At 36.4% G+C, this 24,067-nt stretch overlaps 1 protein-coding gene across 3 annotated transcripts in view; it reads left to right on the forward strand.

Annotated features, from left to right (window-relative positions):
- The window catches only part of CERKL (ceramide kinase like), a 51,975-nt gene that overhangs the window by 18,063 nt on the left and 9,845 nt on the right, over window positions 1-24,067 (forward strand). For 2 of the 3 annotated variants that reach the window (XR_008437882.1, XM_053982475.1), the window contains exons 2-5: window positions 2,855-3,097; window positions 10,993-11,124; window positions 16,127-16,190; window positions 18,811-18,953. Coding sequence is in view for 2 of the 3 variants with exons in the window: in XM_053982475.1 (XP_053838450.1) it covers window positions 2,855-3,097; window positions 10,993-11,124; window positions 16,127-16,190; window positions 18,811-18,953 (582 nt within the window). In the remaining variant the exon portion in view is untranslated. Of the gene's footprint in view, window positions 1-2,812; window positions 3,098-10,992; window positions 11,125-16,126; window positions 16,191-18,810; window positions 18,954-24,067 lie in introns of those variants that run through there. The other variant, XM_053982476.1, reaches the window with a different exon arrangement.

Raw genomic sequence — 24,067 nt, forward strand, 5'->3', positions numbered from 1 at the left:
GCTAATGACTTAAATTTTCTTTATGTGGGTTGTTTTATAAAATTGTGCTGCATTTGTGATGGTCTTATTTTCAGTAAGCAGAGACAATGAAAATTATGGAATATGCCTGAGATTTTATGCATATTTCTTTACAATTTTAGGAGAAAATGGGCTGTCCTAATCCTACTACCTAATTCAGCATTTTCTCTAGAAAAACTTGAGGATGATGGTTTTTTACAATTCAGCATTCCTGAAGTTTATATCCTTTTCCAGGATGCATCTGTAAATGTATTCCTGTAAAACCAACAAAGTCAGATAGTGGTTTTGAAAGTCTAGTGCTGCCTAGTGAGAGTGTTTTATTTTAAATATAAACAATTTTGATATGCATCTGAGCAACATAAGAATTTGATAAATACAGAGAAAGAGGAAGATGCACAAGCAAGTAAATAACTGGCTGAAATAGTCATGAAAAGAAAATGCAGACCATACCTGGCTTAAGACTAAATATCATTTTATGAAAGCTAGTGAGAAATAAAAATGTTTTATCAGGCTTTCATTTTCCTTGACTTGTGCAGGATAAATAGATTAATGTTTGTAACTTATATGCGGCGCACATTGGCATCATAGAGTTTATGATACCCTCAGCAAAACTGAATTAAGTCCAAAATATTATTTATTTTAAAGATTTGTTTATTTTAAATTAATTATTTAAAAGTATTTTAAAAGCAAGCCCACTTAGAATATTTGTATTGGTCTGGGGAAATGAAAGTTGCAGCTCAGTTATTCCTACAGAATGGTTGTGGTTATATTTTCTTTCTCCTAAAACATTGAGGTTGTATGCTGGCATTTTCACTGTACTGTATGTCTGACAGACTTTGTGGAAAAATCTAAGCAGACCCCCTCAAAAGTTCTGTTTTAAAAATTAAAACAAGTTTTTAACGTAGATATTAAACTATGTAGTTTTAGGTAATTTGGGGCATCACCAGTCAGTTTTTCATTTCAGGCCTACAAAGACTATTTACCCTGAAATTTTTTAGAAGAGCAGTACAAATTTTGACAGAAATGAAGATCTTGGGTTTAGTAATGTTAGTACCAAGTTTGTTTGTACAATGTTCACTTTGAGTTTGTGTAAAATCATAGTTCAAATGGAATCAATCATACAGTATTTTTCCCCCTCAGTTCCCTCAGTGACTGAAAATACTTTTTCAGCAGTTGTGTACAGTACTTCAGGATTTATGTTGGGGTTTTAAAAAAATTATTTAGGTGAGTTTTCTCCTGTTTATTTGCTGTGTACTTCTGAAAAAATGCACTACAGACAATTTCCTGTGTACTATCTCAATGCACACCAACATTTACTTGTCACAGTATTCCTGCTAAGAGTGGAATGATTTCAGTCCAGTTTTACACCTTAGTAGCTGATTTTTGGAAATACTAGGATGATAAAGTCTAACAAGTTGGGAAAAATATGTGGGAAGTATAATAAGGTCATGCTTCTGTTTGTTGCAGGTAATTTGGTACAGAACAGGGAAAAATGAATTTGTTGAGAATTGTGAGGAGAAGTCATACTGACTTGAGCTTTAGCTGTGTTAGCATGGCTGAGGAGAAGCCATCCAGGATTCCTGGATAGAGAAATGATCACTGCATAGCCTCCTTCCAGAAATGATGTTGAGAAATGCCAGTATCAAACTGTTTCAAGAATTGACAAAGTCATCTTTTTCCTACCCAGAAAAAGTATATGACTTTCTGAAACCCTCAGCTTCATGTGGTGTAATGAAGTAGGTGGTGCTGTCCATCTTTCCCTGGGTGACAATTAAAATTGACAACACTCCACTACAGCATGTATCAACTGTTCATCAAACAGAATCTGCTACAGTTTTTGCTATTGAGAAATCAGAGTTGTTGCTAGATTTGGGGAAGTTTTCTGGTTTCTAGCATTTCTTGCCTTGGGCTGAAAAGGGACCTTTATTGATGTGGTGTATGAGATCTGCTGTAATTATGAAGAAAGCAGGGAAAATTTTCAGATTCTGTGTCCAAAGAATCTGATACCTACAGGAATGCCGATATTTTTCCTTCAGTTTGTGTATTTGACTTTGGTTTTGAGGAATCTGAATGCAGCTCAAGAGAGCAGAAAAAGGAGAAGCCTCTACCATAGTGCCTCAGTTGATGCATCTCCAAAAGGCACTTGGAAATGAAGTGGTAGCATCTGCAGCCACAGCATCCATGTAAATAAAAGCCCCAACAAAAAAAAAACTTCCCTTAGCCTAACACAAATCTCCCCTGGGATGAGGATCTCGAACTGTCACAAGAACTTTTTTGAAACTGTTTTTCTTGTCTTCTAAACTGAATTCATAAATCAAAAATGAAAGCAAAAATGGGTAACACAGTTTTGGCTTATTTGTCTATTTTTGCTTAACTGTTTTCTGACACGTTTCTGCTGTAAACACAAAAGGTAATGGTTGTATCAAACAAAAAAATACAGTGAGCATATAGTCAGCTTGGGTCATAGCACACTATGATTTACAAGTATGACTGCTATGATTGCTGTGATTTAGGTGAACAGAATAAAGAATTTGCTTTTTGAATGTGAATTCAAAAAAATTCTTTCTTAGAGTGTGAAATTTTATTAATTTTTTTGAATGCCAGAAAGCTGAGTAAATAACCTCTTTGAAATTGTTTTGTTTGTACAGCTGGGTACATAACAAAGTTGGTAAAACAAAAGACCAGTGACTGAGGGAAATGATACGCCGTAAGTTTCAATGCAGGCATGAACAGATGGAAGAAGTGAACCTAGAGATGAAGCCCTAACAATACTTTTAGTTGTCACTCCCAATCACTGTAGTAATGCTTTTCTTTTGTTTTTTTTTTCCCCTTACAGGTGATTCCAGTGTGGCTTTACAGGCTCAGGAGGAGATTATTGAAATGAAAGATGTATTTTCAGTAAAACTGAAACGTCGTCGTTTTGCAGGGCAGAAGAAAGGTGGTACTTTGTTGGGTATCACAATTTTTAAATGCTTGAATAAAGAAGAGAATAAGCTTACAGACTGTGCTATCCATTTAAATAACTTAAGTGAAGATCATTGTCAGTCATGGTTTAGACATCTGAAGGAGATTTTAAATGGTAAGCATTTAATTGAGGTTGATGTCATATTTATTTCTGTTGGCAATACATGAGGCTGACTGAAGCTCAGAAACATCTTGCCTGTGGAAATTAAGACACAGATAGGAATCTTATTTCTGGCGAATATTTACTACTGAAGTTTTACGTGGTCAAGTGTAAATCTAGGAAAGTGACAATAATTGTCTAATATGTCTGTAAAAATGAAACAAATTGATGTTATTTTTGGAAGAGTTTTAGAAGCTACTGAAAATAAGTGGTTTTCTTTACTCTGACTGAAGAGTCTTCTGGGAAATCTGCTTCTGAAAGAAATAACATATTTAGTTGATATTTTCACTTGAAATTGTATCACACCTGATGGTACTACAGTAGTTGCACTTCTGGAAACTCTTCAGGAACTTTCTGGTGATGGTTTAGGAAATCCCACTTGAGACCTCCATATTCTTTAGGAGCCTAATGGGAGAGACTTTCCTCATCTTCATAAATTCACATGTGACAGTGCTTTTAAGGTTCTGTAGGACTCTTGTTGCATTATTTGATGCAAAATTTATTGACAATAGTGATGGGATGCAATTCTTTACTTTAAAAGTATCTTTCTGTGTTTGCCTAGGCTAATGCCAATTTCAGGATACTTTGTTTAACCAATTGTAGGATTGGTTGGTTGGAGTTTCTTTATTTTATGGAAACTCTACCAAAATTAAGAAAAAATATTCACCATATAGGGAACAGAGCCCCACAAGAAGTCCAAGCCTTTCACTGTAGTTTATATTTGAAAGGCACAGAATGTGCACACTGTTGATTTAAATAACCAAAACGATATCCCTTCCCCAATACCAAACTCTGATTTAACTCCAAAAGGTGTCTCTGTTTACAGATTCTAGCAAATGAGTTTGTTCATTACAGAAGAAAAGCAGTCTATCTTGTGACACACTATTAGAACCCCAGCTGAGTTGTTAAAACTGAGCCAGACTATGGAATTCAAATCTTGTACATCTGTAGTGTTTGTAACAACACTTTGAATAAGAATTTATGGTGTGCTTCTACTAAAGTTTCACAAGCAGATATTAAAGAAACAACATAAGTTATTAATGGTGCATTCTTGCATTGTTTGTTTACAGTATGTGTGGCAAGCACATTATGTACTTACCACAAGTATGCTTTGGATTTTCCCAATGAAAATGTGTATTAAAAAGTGCCTTTCCTTTTCCCCTTTTGAAAGACTTTATCATGAAGTATCTCAGTCTGCAGAAGTGCCAGGATTCCTGTAGATCTCCAGCTACCCATAAAGGCAAGGACATTTGCATAAGGAGCAAATGTCTGTTTTGTTCCTAGATTACTCTCCATCTATCAGGAGCAGTGATACCATATGGTCACAGAAAAAATAGCTGCAGTATCTCTAGCTCAGGTTGCCTTGACCTCGAGGTGCAGCCTCTGTTTTATAGCTTTGTAATTGGAAGCCACCTGAACCTGAAAAAGAAGTGTTCTGTGCAATGCTTTTTCTAGTTCTTGCTTCAGTCTTTCTCCAGAAGCTCAGACCTTGTACAGATGTTTTTTGGATCTCTGATCAGTACATTTTTTTTCTCCTTGCCTTCTACTTCAGGAATAAACAGGACTCAGAGAGATAAATGTAACCAAATGAAACCCTCATCATATCGTCATACCAGTTGCTAATGTCTATGTTCTTCTAAGTCTGAACTAAAAGTATACAATGCAGCTGAGTTCTGTTGATTTCTTGGTGGCTGATATTTCTGTGTGAAACAGTAAAGGATCTTCATAGTTTTTGCTGCAGGTTTTTTCTTTTTCTTTTTTTTTTTTTTTTTTTTTTAATAGTGCTGGAGTAATTCTTGTTAATGAACTCGAATTGGCTGCTTCTGGTTTTATCCTTCTGAGTAAATATTACTTCCCTACCCTCCCTCCTCCTCCAGCCTGTCTGATCACAAAATAATTTTTCATTAACTGCTGCATTATTTATTTGAAGGATTTTTTCATTGTTTCTGGGATGGATCAAATTAAAAGCAGGTGATTTATCAAAGTAGGAAAAAAAATTATTTGGTCAAGAATGTTTAGATATTCTGACAAATGGGAATACATGTTACTGACAGGTGTGTTTCCTCTGCAGGTAAATGCAATTTATACTTATTTACCTTACTTTTTGACAAGTTTTTAGGTTTTTATGCATATACATTAATTAGGGAACAACAATAGCAAGTTTATTGGTGATAATATGAGCCAAAGTTTATCTGGAGGTTTCTAATGAAGATTTTAAAAAAATTATTTTATAATATATTTTATATTTTATAAGTTTCATGTACACAGTTTCCTTTTTACAGTGTGATCTGTGTCTGGCATGAATGTTTCATACATGGTTTTTCCCTGTTCATTTTTGTTATCTTCACAGTGAGTGTCCTCCGTTGCTTTGACTTTGTTCAGAGTACTTCAATTTAAAGTTTAACTGAGCTATAATTTTTTATGAAGCCTATTATCATGTGAGTGAGCACACACAGATATAAGTGTTTAGAATTTAGTTACAGTGACTGCTATTATGGTTCTTTCTGTGTGTGTGTGACAGGGTAATAAAATATATGTACCACCATCTCCCATATTTAAGTAAGTTCTTATTTTCTGCCTGCTGTGGCTGCTGTCCAGTGCATGCCAGCTAGATATGAAGAGCTTGCTCAGTGATAGAGTGTTCCTGAAATCTGATCTGTACATCACATGTGTGTTAAACTGCTGTAAGGTAACCGCTGCCATCTTCATGCACCTCTGGAGCCTTGGCTCTGGTCTGGTTCCTGTAAGGCCCCAAAGGGCAGCTCAGACAGGGTCTAGTGTGCTGTTACCTTGTGTCAGCCCTGGTGCACACCCCACTCTGTGATCTCCATTTATACATCACATCTTTTTGTACAGGATTTACAGGCATAGCATGTGGGGACTCACTGTGTCAGTAGAATTCACTGTTTCATCTGAAATCCTCTGCACCTGCAAATACACAGTGGTTCTGAAAGGGTTGAAGCAGGCTCAGAAATAAGAGAAAATGTACAGTTGTCAATGCTCATGCATTTTTTTAACAAGACTTAGAGCTGATTTGAAAAAGCTTTACTTAAAAACTTTGTAAACTAACAAAAGACAGTAAATGTGGTTAAGAATAAATGATAAGGTAGCAAAATAAGCACAAAGTGCATTTTATTTTTATCTGCTGTTCTGTAGTATCTATCACACGGGTATTTGATATGAAAGCCTGAAACTTCATGCATGGAGTTTTAATTAAACCATTAATGTTAAACATTAACTTAGCTTAGTTAATATTAACAGTGGTGTCTCCATAGTTACATCAACGACTCTGTCTCATATTGTTAGTTTTTCTCATGTATAATTTTCCTAATGTTCTATAAAGTATTTATAAATGTAGGTGGTAATGACATGATTCCAGGCTCTTAACTTTTGTAACATAAACCCATTTTCCTAAGGCTGGGGCCTGAAAGCAGCACAGATGTATGTCTGAGCACAGCGTCTCTGCTGCCCTAGGAGCCTTTGTTTTCAGAACACCCTGATTGACCCACCACCCTTCATGGTTCACTGATTCACTTGATAGATCAAGTTTAAACTAGTGCATATTAGCACATTTGTTAGTACTAGGGGAACAGTTGGCCTTCCTGCTTTAGGCTGCTGGCTCGTTTCAAATGGAGCAGCCAGGGAAAACAATAACAGAATACCAGTTAGGGGAGCCCCAAAAGGCTGGCAGACTGGGATCAGTTGCACACAGTAGTCAATGACATTGATTCATTCATATAGATGTTGTTTAAAGACAATTAAAAGATTATTATTCAAAAACACTTTAAAGAAGCTTCACAATAATACTGTGTGAAAGTTTAATCTTTGGCTGTTACAGGATGTGCTTTCATTAAACTCAGTTGTTTGGTGTGTTCTAACGTGTCCAGTGCACACCAGGAATGATAAAGTAATAAATTTTGTCATGATCATCCTTTCATGTCAGTTGGCAATTATTTGGCACAAATAAAATCATTTCGGTAATATACCATTTCTGCTCAAATGCCTTGTTTGTGAAAACTATTTCCATCAATGAAATATTTTATCTCTCTAAAAAGGTAAATTGATATTCAAATAGTCATAAAGAGAATATTTTAATACTTTGGTCCTGTGAATTAATTTGGTTCTTGAAAATCTTGCTAGGATTTATGTATTAACTCTGATATGCTTTTCAGCAGTAGTCAAATATATGTCATCATAAATACAGTTTCTGGTTTAGAACGGTTTAATGAATTAATTTTTCTTAAAAAATTAAATTCAACCATTTCCTCAAAAATCTAGGATTTTTTCCCCCACCAACTGAAAAGTCTATTTTCTTTTGCCTCCATAGGATTTCTTTTGAAACTTTATATTGCTACATAGGGTTAAATTTTTACATCTCATATGCAAAAACTTTAAGTGAGATAGTGATGTTTGCTTTTCTCCCTTCAGTTTTCTCCTGATGTCTGTTTCGCAGAACTGTAACTCGCACTGTCTGGGTAACAGAATTTTTGACACTTTATCTGTTTTCTCTACTTCTACAAACTGTACTTTCCTATTCTTTCCCCCTGCTTTGTCCATTGCACTCTTATATTTGTATGTTTGGGGGTGTGTTTTTGGTTTGTTTTTTGTAACTTTAAAGGTATACTCAGATATCTATGACTGAAGTCCATTTTTACAGATTTTTAGCTCTGGGTGTTGGTGGGAGGTTGAGTGTTAGGACCAGCTGATCACAGTTTCTTGTAAATAAGGTAAGAAACATGACAGCACATTTATTAATTTGGTTAATCTTTTCTCTTTTGAAGCTGGAGTCCTTGTTCTTGTAAGTTATCCATTTAATTTTGACTGATGTTTTAGGCAAATGATCAAGTCACAGAAGTTTTTTTTTTTTTGGTCTTAGTATTTTTATAACTTCTAAAAGACTGCAACAATACCAGTCAGTTGATTTCAATTAAGACATTGTTATAATGTCTTTATGATAGTTATTTATATGTATTAATAGTATTTGGGAGCTTTTGTTTAGACTTCCTTGTTTGTTTTGTAATTCCTGTAAAAAGACAGTTCACTGCAGTACATACCTGCAGTGCTTCTTTCGGTTTCTAGAGACTCAAGAAGATTTTAGGTTGGAATGGACCTCTGGAGATGATCTGGTCTAGCGTCCTGCTCAGGGCAGGTGAGCTTCTAATAAAGATCAGGTTGCTAAGAGCCATGTCCAGATAAGTTTTGAAAATCTCTAAGGATGGGCAGTGTCATCCATGGCTTAACTGCCCTCATTGTGAAGGATGTTTTTCTTTATTTCACACCAGAATAAACCTTGTGCCACTTGTGTCCATTGCCTCTTTGTCCCTGCACCTGCAGGAAGCCTGGCTTGGTGGCCTGTGACTGCCACAGGAGATGCTCAAGGAAAGATTTCGGTAGATTTTGGCCCTGAGGCTGGCCAGGCCGGCTGCCGCTGACTCCCTGCAGCCTGCTCCGGCCCCTTGCTGTAGTGGCAGCTCTGTGTCCAGCTGTGTTGGACCTGCTGCACTTCATCTCTCTTGTGCTGGGAGGCCTGAACGCGGGGGCAGTTCTTCAGCGTCAGGCTCAGGAGATGCTGAGAACAAGGCTGTGGTGATATGCTCTGGACTGCCGGCTGTCCTCCTGTTCCTGCAGCCCAGCGAGCCCCTGCCCTTCCGGGCTGTCCTGGCACTGTTCACTCGTGTTGGCTCCGGTCCCTCGGGAGCTGCCAGCGCTCTCTCAGGTGCTCCCTACCGGAGCTGCCGGTGCTCTCTGAGGCGCTGCCCACTGGGGATGTCAGTGCTCTCCGAGGTGCTCCCCGCCGGAGCTGTGAGTGCTCTCTGAGGTGCTCCCTGCCGGAGCTGTCAGTGCTCTCTGAGGTGCTCCAGCCTGAGCTGTCAGTGCTCTCTGAGGTGCTCCCTGCCGGAGCTGTGAGTGCTCTCTAAGGTGCTCTCTGAGGTGCTCCCTGCCGGAGCTGTGAGTGCTCTCTGAGGTGCTCCAGCCTGAGCTGTCAGTGCTCTCTGAGGTGCTCCAGCCTGAGCTGTCAGTGCTCTCTGAGGTGCTCCCCGCCGGAGCTGTCAGTGCTCTCTGAGGTGCTCCCTGTCGGAGCTGTCAGTGCTCTCTGAGGTGCTCCCTGCCGGAGCTGTCAGTGCTCTCTGAGGTGCTCTCTGAGGTGCTCCCTGCCGGAGCTGTCAGTGCTCTCTGAGGTGCTCCCTGCCGGAGCTGCCGGTGCTCTGAGAGGCGCTGCCCGCTGGGCCCGGCCCCATCCCACCCTCGCAGGGTTTGGCTGGCTCAGGTGCTGGGCTTTGGGTTTGTCTTATTGGACATCGTCAGGCTTTTCTCAGACCTTTCTTGTAGCTGATCAGGGCCCTCATGAACAACAGCCCTACCCTCCAACACATCTGCAGTCCTCACCAAGTTGCCTATTTTCTTTTTTCTCCTTTTTGAAAGAGATGCTTTTGAACATAGGTGCTTGTTCCTGCAGGCATTCAGGATTCTCCAGGATTAATTTGCTGTGCAATGACTTGGGACTTTGTGCAACATTTTGACATAAACATGGTTATACATTTTTTTGGTGTATGATTTTGAGGTTATAGCAGCAAACTGATTCAGTGATTTCCTAGAGTATCTTTAAGAATTCTTCTAAATTTTCTGACACAAACTGGATAAAGAGCTAGTTTTGTTTTCAAGATTCTTTGATGTGATGAAGTAAATGGAGAAATTATCTCCGTGACTTCTATAATTATATTTTGATCTTAAGGCATACTTTCCTCTTTAATGTTGAAATAGTGTTTAGCTATAATTTCTTTGTGTAATTGTTCCTGTTCAGTAGTCGAGGTACAATAAGTGGAATGAGCTGCTGACACTCTGAGGGTACATGTGGCTGCAAAAATTGAAGTAATATTCTTCATGGGCAAGGAATATGTGATTTCATTCTTGGCTCCCTTTGGAGTTGTGGGCTACTACTAATGTTGTTCTTGAATGTTCAAAGCAGTACATTTGCTAAATATTCTAGCTTTTATTTGGCTAAGAAAGTGATAGTCTACCCTGATACTGAAACAAAGTTCAGAATTGTTAAAATCAAGTATTTTAAATAAACACCAAAAGAAGAACAGTATTGCGCACTACTGCTTGCTTCTTGTAGCAAAGCAGCCTCACTGGACCATGGCAATTGTAGGAATTCTAGGAAAGTGAATTTGAAAAGTTTAATATGAGTTATTTACTCTTCAACAAAATGCCATGTTTCAAATAATAAAATTACTTCATGGGATCAATGTGCAAGACAAGGTTCAGCTTTGCATAGCAGTATTGCTCAGTGTTACTTCCTTGAAGTTTGTTACTCCAAAGGCCTAAATGAACAATAATTCTCATATTTCCAAATGGTACCGTGAATTTTCTATTTCTTTATATTTTTGGACCTCCTTTACAATGAGAAAATTTCCTTTGGACTGTTTGATTTGCACTCCCAGAAAAGTGTTGGATTGTTGCATCAGTTTTGTTGAGTGTTACTTTTGTATGCCTGCTGGGAGTGAGTCATTAAATTCCAACAAGGATACATTTTTGTGTTTGGGTTTTTATCTTTTTTGGTGCCCAAACTTCACACTCACCCTGCTCCTGAATTAGGGTTTAGCTAGGCTGTGACATAGGCATTTTTTCTGGTTCCTACAACTGTTTATTAGCTGTATACACAAAATTAATAAATACTCTAATTTAAAGATCAGTAGTACACATGCAAGAAGAAATTGAGACTTTTTTTAGACTGTAATTTACTTATCCTGTCAAAGTATTGTAATGGTTCTGATTAAAAAAACCCCAACATTTAAGCTGTAAAAGTAGTCGGGTTGTGTGTAATCTTGAATATTCTGTTTTCTTTTTAGGTTTTCAAACCAGACCTAAATCCTTGAAAGTGTTTGTTAATCCAAGCAGCCACAAAAGAGAAGCTACTAACATTTATTATGAAAAAGTTGCACCTCTTTTTAAACTTGCTGGCATAAAAACTGATGTCACAGGTCAGTTGCTTCACAGGTATAATATAATCCTTTGTGAAACTAATAGTTAAGCATGTGAGACTATTTGAATTTACTGCTTATCCTTATTGCCTTTGTCTGCAAGTACTGCATTTTGAACTCTAGTTAATACAACAAAATATATTTTTTATCAAAAATATATTTGTATTTTGTCAAAATTAATAATTCTCTTATTGATTCAGTATTTTTCACCTATAGCAATCAATACTAGTAAATCTAGTCTTTTTTACTATGTCTATTGTAACTGACTTGAAAAATTATCAGTCTCAGCTTAAACAAATTATAAAAGGTCTCACCTTGCAGTTGTTCCTTAAATTTCTTATGAAATGATGACTAGTTCAGGTTGCAGGCCAAAAATTATTTTGATAAAATCAGATTTAGCCATGAGAATATACTTGTGCAATAATGGTAGATGAAAATTATCTTGCTAATTTTATTCCTTTTATCCATGTATTTTTTTAACTACTTAGCCCACAATTTAAAATAAAACCAATTAAAGATTAAAGACACATTAGAAGAAATGTGAAAAAGATTGTCTGTATTAGAATTCTGTAGCAATAATTTCTTAAATACCCTGAACTGAGAGGAAATGCCAGCAGCTTTATATAAATTTTAATTCTCACAGACATATTTTTCCACCTGGAGGGCATGGATCATAGTGTGAACAGACTAATAATGCTGTCATAATAGAAATTGACTTAGCCTTGTTCGGTCACAATTTTAAAAAAAGTTTTAATACGAGTTGTGAATATAATTTGTAGAGGTTTCAAACACATTTTTACTAGTGGAATAAAAGCAGTTTTAAGTTTATTTTTTAATTATTTGTCTTTGAAATCTTAATAGGAAGCTTCTGGGTTGAGCCAGAAAAATGTTTAATGGCCTGTCCTTCAATTGAGGTTATTTTGGCAATGTTGAAATACTCCTGTGCTTATTAGCTGCCTAACACTCCTCCTACAGGCAAAATGAGAAAACTACATTGCAGTTTTCAATGCTGGTAGAGAACTAAATAATTAAGAATTATGTTTTTTTTTTTTTTTTTTTTTAATAGAGGGTGGTGGTAGGTGCTGAGTAAAAGCCCTGTCTACTGGTACTCTATTCTAATAAAACCAAGTGCTTTATTTCAAGTAAATTGAACTGGGCTTTTTCCTCCCATAATTGTTTTGGATTTTGTGAAGTTGGAGTGTGCATCTTGCTGTTCCTGCTGTTTTGGAACCTGGCCAATATTTACAAAACTGGTGGTGTACAAAGGTGTATTAGGTACTGAAACTGTGAAGGCTTTTGTACAATTTTTGCGCTGAAGATAGTTTACATTTAGACTTTTCCACATACATATCTATAAAATTCATCGAATGCCAAGTTAAAATTTGTTAAGCACAAAAATTTTATAGCAAATTCGAACCTCTGAAGTGGCTTCTAGTTCATATAAAATAAAAAATTCGCAGATTACTAAAAACACTTCAGAACATTAAAGATTGACAGTATAGTGCTGGAAGACAGAGCTCTACTCAGCCAGTCTTGTGCATTGGTAGCTGTTGCTTCCTCTCTGATGAGGGTTTCCAGATCTTACTCTTCATTATAGCTTCTCTCAGAATAAACTTCTGATGTGTTTAGAAATATTTTCTCCTACTCAAGGACATATGGCAATCTAAAGACATGTATGTAAATGAGTGATGAAGTAACATTTACTTTTTTCTAATTATTTCAAAATTTTGTAGAGTTTTCTGTTTTTTTCTCCCCCAGATGGCTTTGTGTGCTACACTTTAATAATTTCAGTAAAAATAGCCAAAGGTGTTATGGAATGGATTGTGTTTTGCTGGGTTTTTGGGTTATTTTTGTCACATGCAGTAAGCAAATCTTTTGAAGTAAGCAAAAAAGTGCTTAGAGCTCTAGAAAGTGTGAATTAGCAAATTTAAACTGAAGCAGTACTTTTATCTGTGGCTAAGGTGAAAAAATAGTTAAAATCTGGCCTCTTTTAAGAATTGGGCAATTTTTTGTGCTGCAGCTGGGATGGGGCTCCTAGGATAAGAACAGTGACTCTTCCAAAAATTGAGTTCTACAAAGTCTCAGTCCACTGTTGAGATGCCTGCAAGTAGTGGCAAACTGTGATAATTGGAGCTAGTATTTTAGAAATACATTAGTATCTTGCAAAATCTTACACATATTTATAAAAAAATTAAATAAAAATAAACAAAGGAAACCCTGACAGAATCCTGGCTTGTCTCACTTATCTTTCTAGTTTTGACTTTTTTGCTTCCATTTATGCACACTTACAGCCTGGTCTTTTAGACAAAAATAACAACCTTCCCAAACTCCTATTTTTATGGCAGAACCACAGTAGAAAGGAATGTTTGAGAGTTGGATAAATTGCATTGATTTTAACTTACCATATGGTAAATACCAACAGATAACTGGTCTTGATGCTGGATGAGAAAGAGCTGTTATCAGTAACAGTTAATCCCATTGATTTTAGTCTGTGACAGGAGTGCCAGTGTGTTTAGGTGTCACATGAAAACATCCCTTGTTTCAAAGTGTTGAACTAATTTTATATTGCTTTTTCTACGTGTAGAGGCCAAGCCCTTGGTTCTTGTTTGCTGTGTGAAGGGGATGTTAAAGTATTTTTGGAGTATGTGTGATTCTGTTCAAATGAGGTGCACCTTTGGTGTCCTTCCTTCAGAATGCTGTTATCTGACACTTAAGAACAAAAATATATTGAAAAAGAAAATATTTCTAAATTATGCATTAGAAATGGTCAAAAATAATTAAATAATATTCTTATGATAATGATTTTGACAAATATGAGATCTGGATCCTTCTCAAACAATGAAAGAAGCTTTCTTCCTATTACCAAAATACATTGAGTAGGTTTTTTTTGTTTGTTTGTTTTTCCCCCCAAATTGGAGCAATGCCAAATATTCAAACACTTAGTTTTTTTTCCAGCTATCAGAATGATTTATACATGCCCTTCTGGAGGCTGTCAAGCCTGCAGAAAACTTTCTAGACATGGTCTTTTTATGTCTGTGTTGGATTTTTCTAGGTTCTTTTTCTACTTGAATTATTCTCTATATGTTCTCACAAAGTTTTTCATGAAAACCTCATTTTTTTCACTGCCTTTTCGCCATGATGTGTCAAAATAGATCCTCTGTCATTCTGCCATTAAATTTTAAATTTCTTGTAATTCCCCAGTCTTAAGCCTTGGGCAGTTCTTCTACATAATTTCCAACTTAAGCTATTAGATGCAAAGAGGACGGATTTGCTCTCAATCTGGCTAACATTAGTCATTTTTACTGTCTTCATTGATTTCTCTGTAGACACGAGCCCTCTTTATTTTCATGTCCTTGTTCTTTGAGTGAATTAGTTCTGTAACAGTAAGCAGCATAACTTACATTACTTTAGGAAAGCACTGAGCATGTTTTCTGTTACAAAATAAATCTTATTTACTGTTCCATTTTAATTAGACTGTACTCATAACTTTCTAAATGTCATCGTGTTCATTTAAAAAGGCATGTAACCTGGTAACCAACTCTATTTTCATGGGAAGAGTTTCTTTCACAGCTAAGCAATGGTAAGATATTTGAACCTTTCTGCATTTTTGCATGATGCACACTTTTATTGGTCACTTTTCACACAGCCTACAGATATTGATAAAAGCATTGTTCCCATTGGCAATGCAAGGCTGAATGTGGTAGTCTATATAATGTGTTTTGATATTCCAGAGAGGCCCTGCATGGAAGTAAATTCTGTAAATAATTCACAAAAGTTATTACAGTGATAGGTGTTTCTGCAGCAAAATGATAAATCTCTGCCTTCCATATAATCAAAACAACTCTAATTTTTTAAAAATTTTCAAAACACCACCCATTAGAACTTTGCTGGTTCTGAATAGGGGATTTTGATGTTATAGGCAATATAAAAATTTTTTTAGTGTGAAGTTTAAAAATGGTATCACTTTTGTTTTGATTTTGTTTTCCTTCTTATTTTTTAGGAGAAAAGATATATACACTTACTATGTCCACACACATACTTGTATGTTTGTTTAAATAGGAAGAGATAGGGGTGTTTTCAGTTCTTGTAAGTAGCCTTTGAATAGTCTGTAGAAATACTATTGGAACAGGTACAGCTATGGAATGATTGTTTTAGACATAAAGACTAATAATTTTAGCACTGTTTAGGAACACTGGAGAAAAGCCTTGAACTATGTGAACACCAGGGACAGACAAGCATGAAAGATTAATGTAATTTTGCATATAATGATGCACATTCTTACACAAAAAATCCATCTGCAAGTGTCATGTCAGTCAGCAAAAATCTTTGATGGGTGGCTGCAGCTGGGCTGTCTCTTCTGGCAAAGCTGCCCCAGAAAATGCTAAATGTAGTTACGATGCTTCGTGCCATCTGTAGTATGCCAGTTTATCCTGTCTTCACTGGCATTTACAGTACTATATAGGGTATCAGCAAACACAGAGACATCAATGTGGAGTGACAGATTCATTTCCTCCAGAGGCTATGAACTCTGGTGTATACTTGTGCCACCTTCCTCTGTGTGTTATATGCTGTTGTCACTGGTATTTGGCTTGATTTCATACTTCTGTGTTTAACTCCTCTTATTTTTGATTTAGCAATTTGCATATCCTAACACAAAGGCAATTAACTTTGATTGATCCTGAAGTAATTCAATCTTAACTGAGGATATGCTTATTTTCCTGAAGTTTACCAACTGTGTCAGTCCTAGAACTTGCATTTTGATGTGACAAACATCTTCTTGAATTATCTGAATTTAAATGCATGAAATAGCCATGTATCTGTTAGCAGCTGAAATTAAATGTTTGGCCTTTCAGCTAGGATAACTGTAAAATGTAACTTCTCATACTTTTAATGCATTAATGACTTAAAAATAATATGAATTGAATTACTCTGTTTTCCTTCTGTTGGATGGAGAGAATAATTTAAAATTATCTAATCTGCTGCTAATTGATGTTTTCCACAGTAACTGAATATGAAGGACATGCTCTCTCAGTGCTTAAAGAATGTGAACTGCAGGCATTTGATGGGTAAGTTGGTTAGTGGCTATGGAGGTTAGTAAACCTCATCATGTTATACAAATATTCCAGTCAAAATTATGTTAGAGAGTATTTAATGAGTTACACTGTTTCTCATATATATGAAACCTGAGAAGTTCAGTTCTCATTAAATACTTTGGTATTTATTAATTACTTAAAATAGAAATGTATCTTGGATTCATAAATAATGGTAAATAAATATAACACTCTCTGAAATACGCTTTATGAGGGTGCAGTCTCTGTATTTGTAAGAATACAAAGATAAGGGAGAAAACACCTGGATTGTATCTTCTTTCACAAATATCTTCTACAGTGAGTCATATTTGAATAGTTTCATCTTCAGTCTTTGGGTAGAAACTTAGAACTTCCCCTGTAAGGCTTTCTCCAGTAGCGAGATCCAAGCTGGAAGAATAGAACCCTTTTGAAAGACCATAGGCATGTGTCTTATATACGCTACCTTTTTTGCTATCCAATTTTTTTTAGAGACACAGAAATGTAGAAATGGCAAGACAACATGGTTTTTTTATTCATTGCAGTATGTAAACAAGATAGCAACATGCCATTTCTGGGCTTGATTTTCTCTCTAGGAGAGTTATGGTTCCTTCCATGTTAACAGAATATGAAGTAAACTGAAGCTTATGATTTGCAGTGATAAACTGCAAGTTTATATCTCAGTACTTTCTGAAAGTGACACTCCTATGTGTTAATTCTTTGTCAAAGCTGTTTGTTTGTTTTTATAATTTCTCTGATTTCCCCAGTCACTATTCCATTTTGAAAGACCACAGGCAGATGTCTTATACACTCAACATTTTTTGCTATCCACCTTTTTTTTAGGGACACTGAAAATTGAGGCACTTTGTCACTTTGGCATTTTACCCCTGACTTGTGGCTGAGCTTTGGTGACAAATAGACTGCATTTGTGAAGCTGCTATCTCAGCTGGGTTTTCCTATCTGTACAGAGAAAGAAATAGACAATGCCCATGCATATATTTCTTCCCTAGTCAGGAGCCTGAAGTATCAAGGATATTTGGAGTAGCCTGGGTTAGTCAGTCCTTAGTGAATAGTTGATTAAGAAAATTGCATCTGATGGTTAAATAGATGTTTCTTTTTCTCAGAAAGATGTTTCTTTCTCTCTTTCTTCTTCAAAGTCTAAGTAAAATTTGTTTGCTCAAGACTTTCTACTCCTTATGCATAGCAAGTTCTCACTGATTAGCATTGGAATCCCAGGTGCCTGATGGTATCTCTGTTTCCAGCCAAAGAGGCAACTCTTGATGATTAATGCTAAAATAGTAAAAATCAAAATTAGCAGCATTTTCATGTTATTCCTTGGACTCTATCTACACAGCACTCCAAAATCAGAGGAAAATATACCTGTTTTCATAAGTTTTAATAGCCAGAAGACAATCCACACAAGTCCTTCTGGGTATACAATTTTTCAGACTTCAAAGATTAACTGGTTTTTCTACTCTGACAGAGAATTTTAAACTTGCGAATAAACAAAAAGTGAGTCAAAAGAAAGGCAATGACTCCTGATTGCAAGCAGGAAGAAAATGTGCTTCAAACTTATATTCTTCAAACTATATATTGTATTTTTTTATTTAATATAGCAATGTTTAGCTATATAGAGGAAACATTCCTAAAAATTAGAGATTAAAAATCAGCTTGGAAATAATAGAAACTGAAGACAAATATTAAAGGGGACGAGGTAATTGAATTTAAACATCTGATAACATTAATAACATAATGAGTGTTTTCTTACAAAGATCTGACCAGTTTTACCTGGTTGAATGACTGGACATAGTTTCACAACTGCATTCATACAGATATGTGAAAAGAATATAATTTAGGTGAATTCCTCCAAAAGTAACTATGATGCTTCTGTCATAAATGCTTGGAATGTATTATTACTATTCTTATCATTAAAATATGTTTACTAATTTGGAGAATCACTGTAATGTGTACTTAAATAAACAAAAACAAGGAAAAAAAAGGTTTGCTGTAACAGAGCTTTTACAGACAAATGCATTCCTCTCTATAGCCACAGCAGGTGGGAGTTTAATTACGTGCTCCAGAAGCAGTGATTAAGTACCTTTGTGCAAAGGATTGCTGGCACTAGGATTTTATACTTTGCTAAATCCCTCAACTGCCTGCATAGTGTATGAAAATAGCTGTTTTCAAGTGTTTTTTTTTATTTTATTGCAATATTTGGTGAGTTGTTATTGTAAGGGCAATTAAAAGGCATTGGAATGTTTGTATGGGTCAGCATTGAAAGATGTAAAGAGCTTTTCCACTGAGGCACTCAAGCATGTGTTTGGTTCTTCCATCTGATCAGTTTATGTGCATGATGTGTGGTAAGGTAAGAAAAACTTCGTAAGTTTTTGAGTATATTTACTCCTACTCAGACAGAAAGCAGAAACAAGAATGCTTAAGGAGCATTCAGGTAACATTTACTGATCTGACAGTGAAGCCCAAGCTTGTTGTTAAAAAAAGAATGTTTTCTAGCTTTTTGAAATATCATTATGTATATGGTGTGGGGTAGCTGCCTTCCACTTGTTTGTTCAGCTATGAAAGAGTTTGTTTTGAACTGTTTGGCATTTTTGTGTTTTACTAGGGTAGTTTGTGTTGGTGGAGATGGATCTGTCAGTGAAGTTGCTCATGGGCTACTGCTTAGAGCCCAGATAGATGCTGGGAAAGACACAGAATATGTATCAAAGCCTGTCAGAGCACCGGTTCCTCTTGGAGTAATACCAGCAGGTGAGAATGAAAGGTACTGTTACATTTTGTCAGTCATCTCTTTTTAGTCCCTCTGGTATGTTTTACAGTTTTGGCTACTAAAGGCAGTTCTTGATGCTAAAGCTTCAGTTATGTAAGGGAGCTATTGAATAAATGTCCTAAATTAGTGATTTGTGTTGATTACAAATGACTTGATTTTAAACTGTAGTGATAATTTATAGTAATGGCACAGATGAGCTCTTTGCCTGAAGGAAGAAGCTGAGAAAGAATAAAAATAAAATAATTCTCAGCTTATCCATACAAGATCGAGTTTCACTCTTATTTCCTGACAGAAATTATACCAAATGAAAACTTTACTTTCTAGATTTTCCTTTTTGCAGCTCCAGTTTTCTTGGCAGAACTCTCAGTTGGATTCATGCTTAGGGTCTATTTTAAAATGGTGTCCCAGAAATACATTGTGTGCATTATATTAAAAAAAAAATTGTGTACAAAAAAACTATTTTCTTCTTTAGTTTTACAGACATGAAAATCTGCCTCTCTTAAAAAGTCATCCTGCTCTTTTATTAACATGTATCTGGTGGTGTGGTTTTGTTTGTGCTGGGGGATTTGTGTGTCCCTTCTCGCCAGTGTTTGTATTTGCCCTCTTTGGAGTGTAGCTGTGCCTAGCAGGAAGGCTTCAGCAAGAGCTGTTGTGGTTTAAGCCCAGCCAGCAGCCCAGCCCCACACAGGTGTTTGATCACTGCCCCACCTGTGGGATCAGGGAGAGAATCAGAAGGGTGAAAGCTGAAAAACTCTTGGGTTGAGATGAAGACAGTTTAATAGGAAAGGCAAAAGCTGCGTGCACCAGCAATGCAAAACAAGGAATTAATTTCCTGCTTCACATGGGCAGACAGGCGTTCAGCCATCTCCAGGAGAGCAGGGCCCCCATCACATGCAACAGTGGCTTGGGAAGACAAATGCCATCACTTCAAATATCCCATCCTTCCCCCATTTTATATACTGAGCATGGTGTCATATGGTCTGGAATATCCCTTTGGTCAGTTGGGCTCACCTGTCCTGGCTGTCTCTCCTCCCACCTTTTGATGCACCCCCAACTTCCTCACCAGCATGGCAGTACGAAAAGCAGAAAAGGCCTTGGCTCTGTGTAAGCTCTGCTCAGCAATAACAAAAACATCTCCATATTATCAACCTTGTGTTCAGCACAAATCCAAAACACAGCCCCATATTAGCCACTGGGAAGAAAATTAACTACCCTAGCCAAAACCAGCAGAAATCAGTACAGTCAGGGTTGATTCTGGGCTACTATATGAATCACTTCTCTTGAAAAGAAGAGAGTTATTTTTGCATGAACACTACTCTCTGGTGTGGATGTTTGCTAAGACTACTTGACATAGTTTCTCAGATGTTTTTAACTGGTAAGGGAAACATTCCTACAGCCAGTAAAACAGCAAATCACTGTTTTGAGTTTTTTACAGAAAAAAGGAGTATGTCACTTTGAGCTGAGCAAACAGATTTTTAAATGCATTGATTTGGTTTGCATGTATAAGAGGAGCTTGTTAGTTGCTTGTAAAGGAGCAAGATTACATTAGCTTTCTCTCACGTTAAAAAACCCTTGCTAAAAGAGACAGCAGTCTCAAGGACATGAAGGTAATGAATTTGAGTACAGAAGTTGGGCCATCACTTACCAGCTCAGTTACTGTGAGTATCTCGATGGTGCTGAGACAGAATCTCTGCAGCCCCTGACTCCATGTAGTGTGTAGGTCACTGTGCCTGTCATTGGTGCTTTTTCTCCTCAGTTTAAGACAAATATGTTGTGATCAGAAAGGACTTGTAAACCACAAAAAACCCCATAGGGTTTCTTACAGAGAATGGCATAGATTTTGTGAAAGAGGATCAGAATAGTTTATAAAATGATAGTGTGAGAAACTCCTAATAGGTTCTTAAAAATAATCTGTTGTTTGTTTGATCTCTATATTCCTGATATTCCGTGAAGTACTCAGCTGGGAATCAGGTAATTATGATACTTGTTCTCATGAGCATGCAACTCTGGTCAGTTAACTTTTTTTTCCTCCCAGAAATCCATTGTACAAAATTATTAGGATTTTCCAGCCAAGTAGAAACAGCAACTGAATTACAGGATCATATTATGTGGGTGGCTTAAAATCTGGTTTTAGCCTCTATAATAAGTACTTAAGACAGCGTTTTGAACTTTCATTCATCTTGATGGGAAGAAGATGCTTTTGAAACAATTTACCTCCTGAAGAGAGAGGTCCAGAGGGGAGTATGTGTTTACTGAAATACTCTACTGAGCTGCCTTACTGTGGTCCAAATCAAATGGATGAGATATGGGGAAGCCTGCAGTTGTACTGCTGGCCATTAGCAAGAGTGTTTGTTGCTATGGGAACTACTGCTAAGAAACTGTATGGAGGGGGAAACGGAGAAAGGGGAGGGGGAACCGTGGAAGGACATTAAAAAAGCTATCCAATTGTTACAGAACAAGAGACAGTCTATATCTGATGCCTGTAAACGTTTTAATCCAAAGTGTTTCATGTAAATAAATTCATGATACCAAATTAATTCAGAAAATAAAATATTACTGAGGGACTGTTAATTTCTGTGATATTTCAGGCAAAGAACCAAAATGTTGGTGCAGTTTTCATCAGAATTTAGCTATGCTTGACTAGGAAGTCATTACATCACATTTATCTGTTTGGATGGGGGAGACATTAACAGCCTTATGAATATTCATGTCGTCTGGTTAATTAAGTTAATTGTACTGCAGAAGTGCTTGCACTTCCAAGGACAATTTTTTTCTCTACAATTTCTGTTTGGTGTCTTCATCAGTCATGCTTTACATGACCTGCAGATACTCTGTTCTTACTGAGATGCTTTTGCACTTTTGGTGGGAAGGAGGTGGTAGGAAGTTGTTTGTAATGTCGGGAAAATCAGTTGATATTTTGAGCAGAATTGCATTTTGGAGTAATAAAATCTTCTTTGTTTCTGTAAAAAATGCTGATGCTGGTTATTAAATAGAGATACTGGAATTGTATGGATAAAACCTTTTCACATTAAATTGAGTAGCTGAAGTGAGAAGTAAAAATGTGACTTGCTAATGTGTGAGCAGTGCAAGTCATGGGCATCAAAGGTTTTTAATCTCTGAAGTAATATGATAGCATTCAGGGGAACAGTTGTTATTGGTAAATAATATCTTGAGCTTGCATAGGGGAAACGAGATTACTTGGGAGTATGAATAATGGCATTAAAACCATTATTGAATCTCCATTTAAATCAGAAAGGCTTGTATCATTATTTTTGTATAACTTTTACAGTTTCTACTTTGTTTATAGGCTGCATGTTTTGGGTTTGCTTGTTTGTTTTGGTTTGGATTATTTTCTCTGGCATCCTGCTTGTATAGGACTTAGTTAATAAGGCACATTTTTCAGTCATTATTGGGATCAAAACTGCTGGTAGGCATGTATTAACTGGAGTTTTTAGAGAATATGATGGTGCTTGCTCCCACAAAACTGTGCTTGATCCAGTTCTTCAACTTGTGGAAGGGTGGATGTGGTGCTTTTTTTGAACACAGAACTTGTTTTATCTTCCTCGGAGTCCTGAAAGGGTGGGATTTTTCCTTGTTTACTTCTGCAAATGTTAATGAGCTCCAAAGATTTAAGAGAAGGATGCAATTACTTGTGCCTATCCAGTTTAGTAGGAATGAGATTTAAGTCTCATTAAAGTCAGTTTGAAGATTGGTACCGACTTCAGCTGTGGTTGTTTGGTATCTTGCTGCTATCTGCATTGATAAATTACTCTTAAATCAGGATTGCAGCTTAAACTCATACCAAGCTTGATCTTCCAAACTGTATTCCACCTTGTGCTCATTAATTAGCTTGATTTCAGTGAGAAGTGAAACACTTTTTTTAGAATAACAACTGCCTTGTCTTGACACACAGGAAGTAAGCATGGTTTGCCTGACTTGTAACAATCTGCTGCTTGTATGTGTGATTTCCTTTTTTTGGAGACATAACAGTTGATAAGAGCTGTATAATAGTGATTGAAGGAAATATTTGAGTATTTTTCAGTTACATCTTTAGCTGCCTTCACTGGCAAAGCAGAACTAGTTGGATCTGGAAGTTAAATCCCCGAAGTCATTCAAACATGAAATAGTATTGAGCATATACTTGTAGGATTCTGGGAAGAAGTGCTTTTTAGGTCAAATGTAGGGGTTTTTGTAGGTTTTGGGTATCTGTTACCTTAAAAGATGTACCTCACTTCCTTCATATAGCAGGAACTCAGAGCTCCTCTCTCTGATATTATGGCAGCTTTCCATGAAGTTCTAAATTACTTTCAGGGGCTAAGGTGCTCTAAGAAGTTAACAGGTGATCTGTGAGATTCCCAATTATACAAAAATTTTTTTTTAAATAAATTATTGGAAAAAATTAAAGATATATTCCTGAATAAGAATGTCATGACATCTTTAGAGCTTTGTAATTATGTACATCAGTCATTGCAAATTCGGTATTTTTTTCTATACTCTGCATGACATAAAAGCAGAATTTGGGGATAAACAAAATTTTTCAATCTGGTACATTATGCTTTAAAAGTGCTTTTTAAATATTGAGTGCCTGTTGCTTGACATGTGGTAGTCTTTTCCTTTCTTCCCTTCTTTCCCCTACTTTAGAAAGACAAGTTATTCTTCCATAAAACTTAGGGCAAATTTAACATCCAGAATTGTCTGTTGCTGCTGTAGAATATTAAATAATTGAAACAAGAAAATTATTTGAAAATCTATGTGAGCTCATTTTTATATGGGAATGTTAGGTTCTAAACTGTTCTTATGTAATTTTTGTTCTTTTAATTAAACTTGTATTGAATTACTCATCCCTTAATCAGTGATATGAAGAAGTCAATATTCTGCCTGTTTGGTGGCAGGCCTTTATTTTTCCAGAGGTGAATTCTTTTGCTGATTGGCTAAGTAATGCCAGAAATGAGAAAAATCAAGATGATATTTTTTTTTTAAAGCAACATCAATTTAGTAAAGACACAACTGCTCCTTCTTGATGATTTTAAAAATAAATTTATATTCAAAAGTCAGCTGATGCACAGTATTTTATGTCCTAGGCATTAAAGCAGAA

This window comes from Vidua macroura, chromosome 7 (genome assembly GCF_024509145.1).
Source record: "Vidua macroura isolate BioBank_ID:100142 chromosome 7, ASM2450914v1, whole genome shotgun sequence".
Taxonomy (NCBI): Eukaryota; Metazoa; Chordata; class Aves; order Passeriformes; family Viduidae; genus Vidua; species Vidua macroura.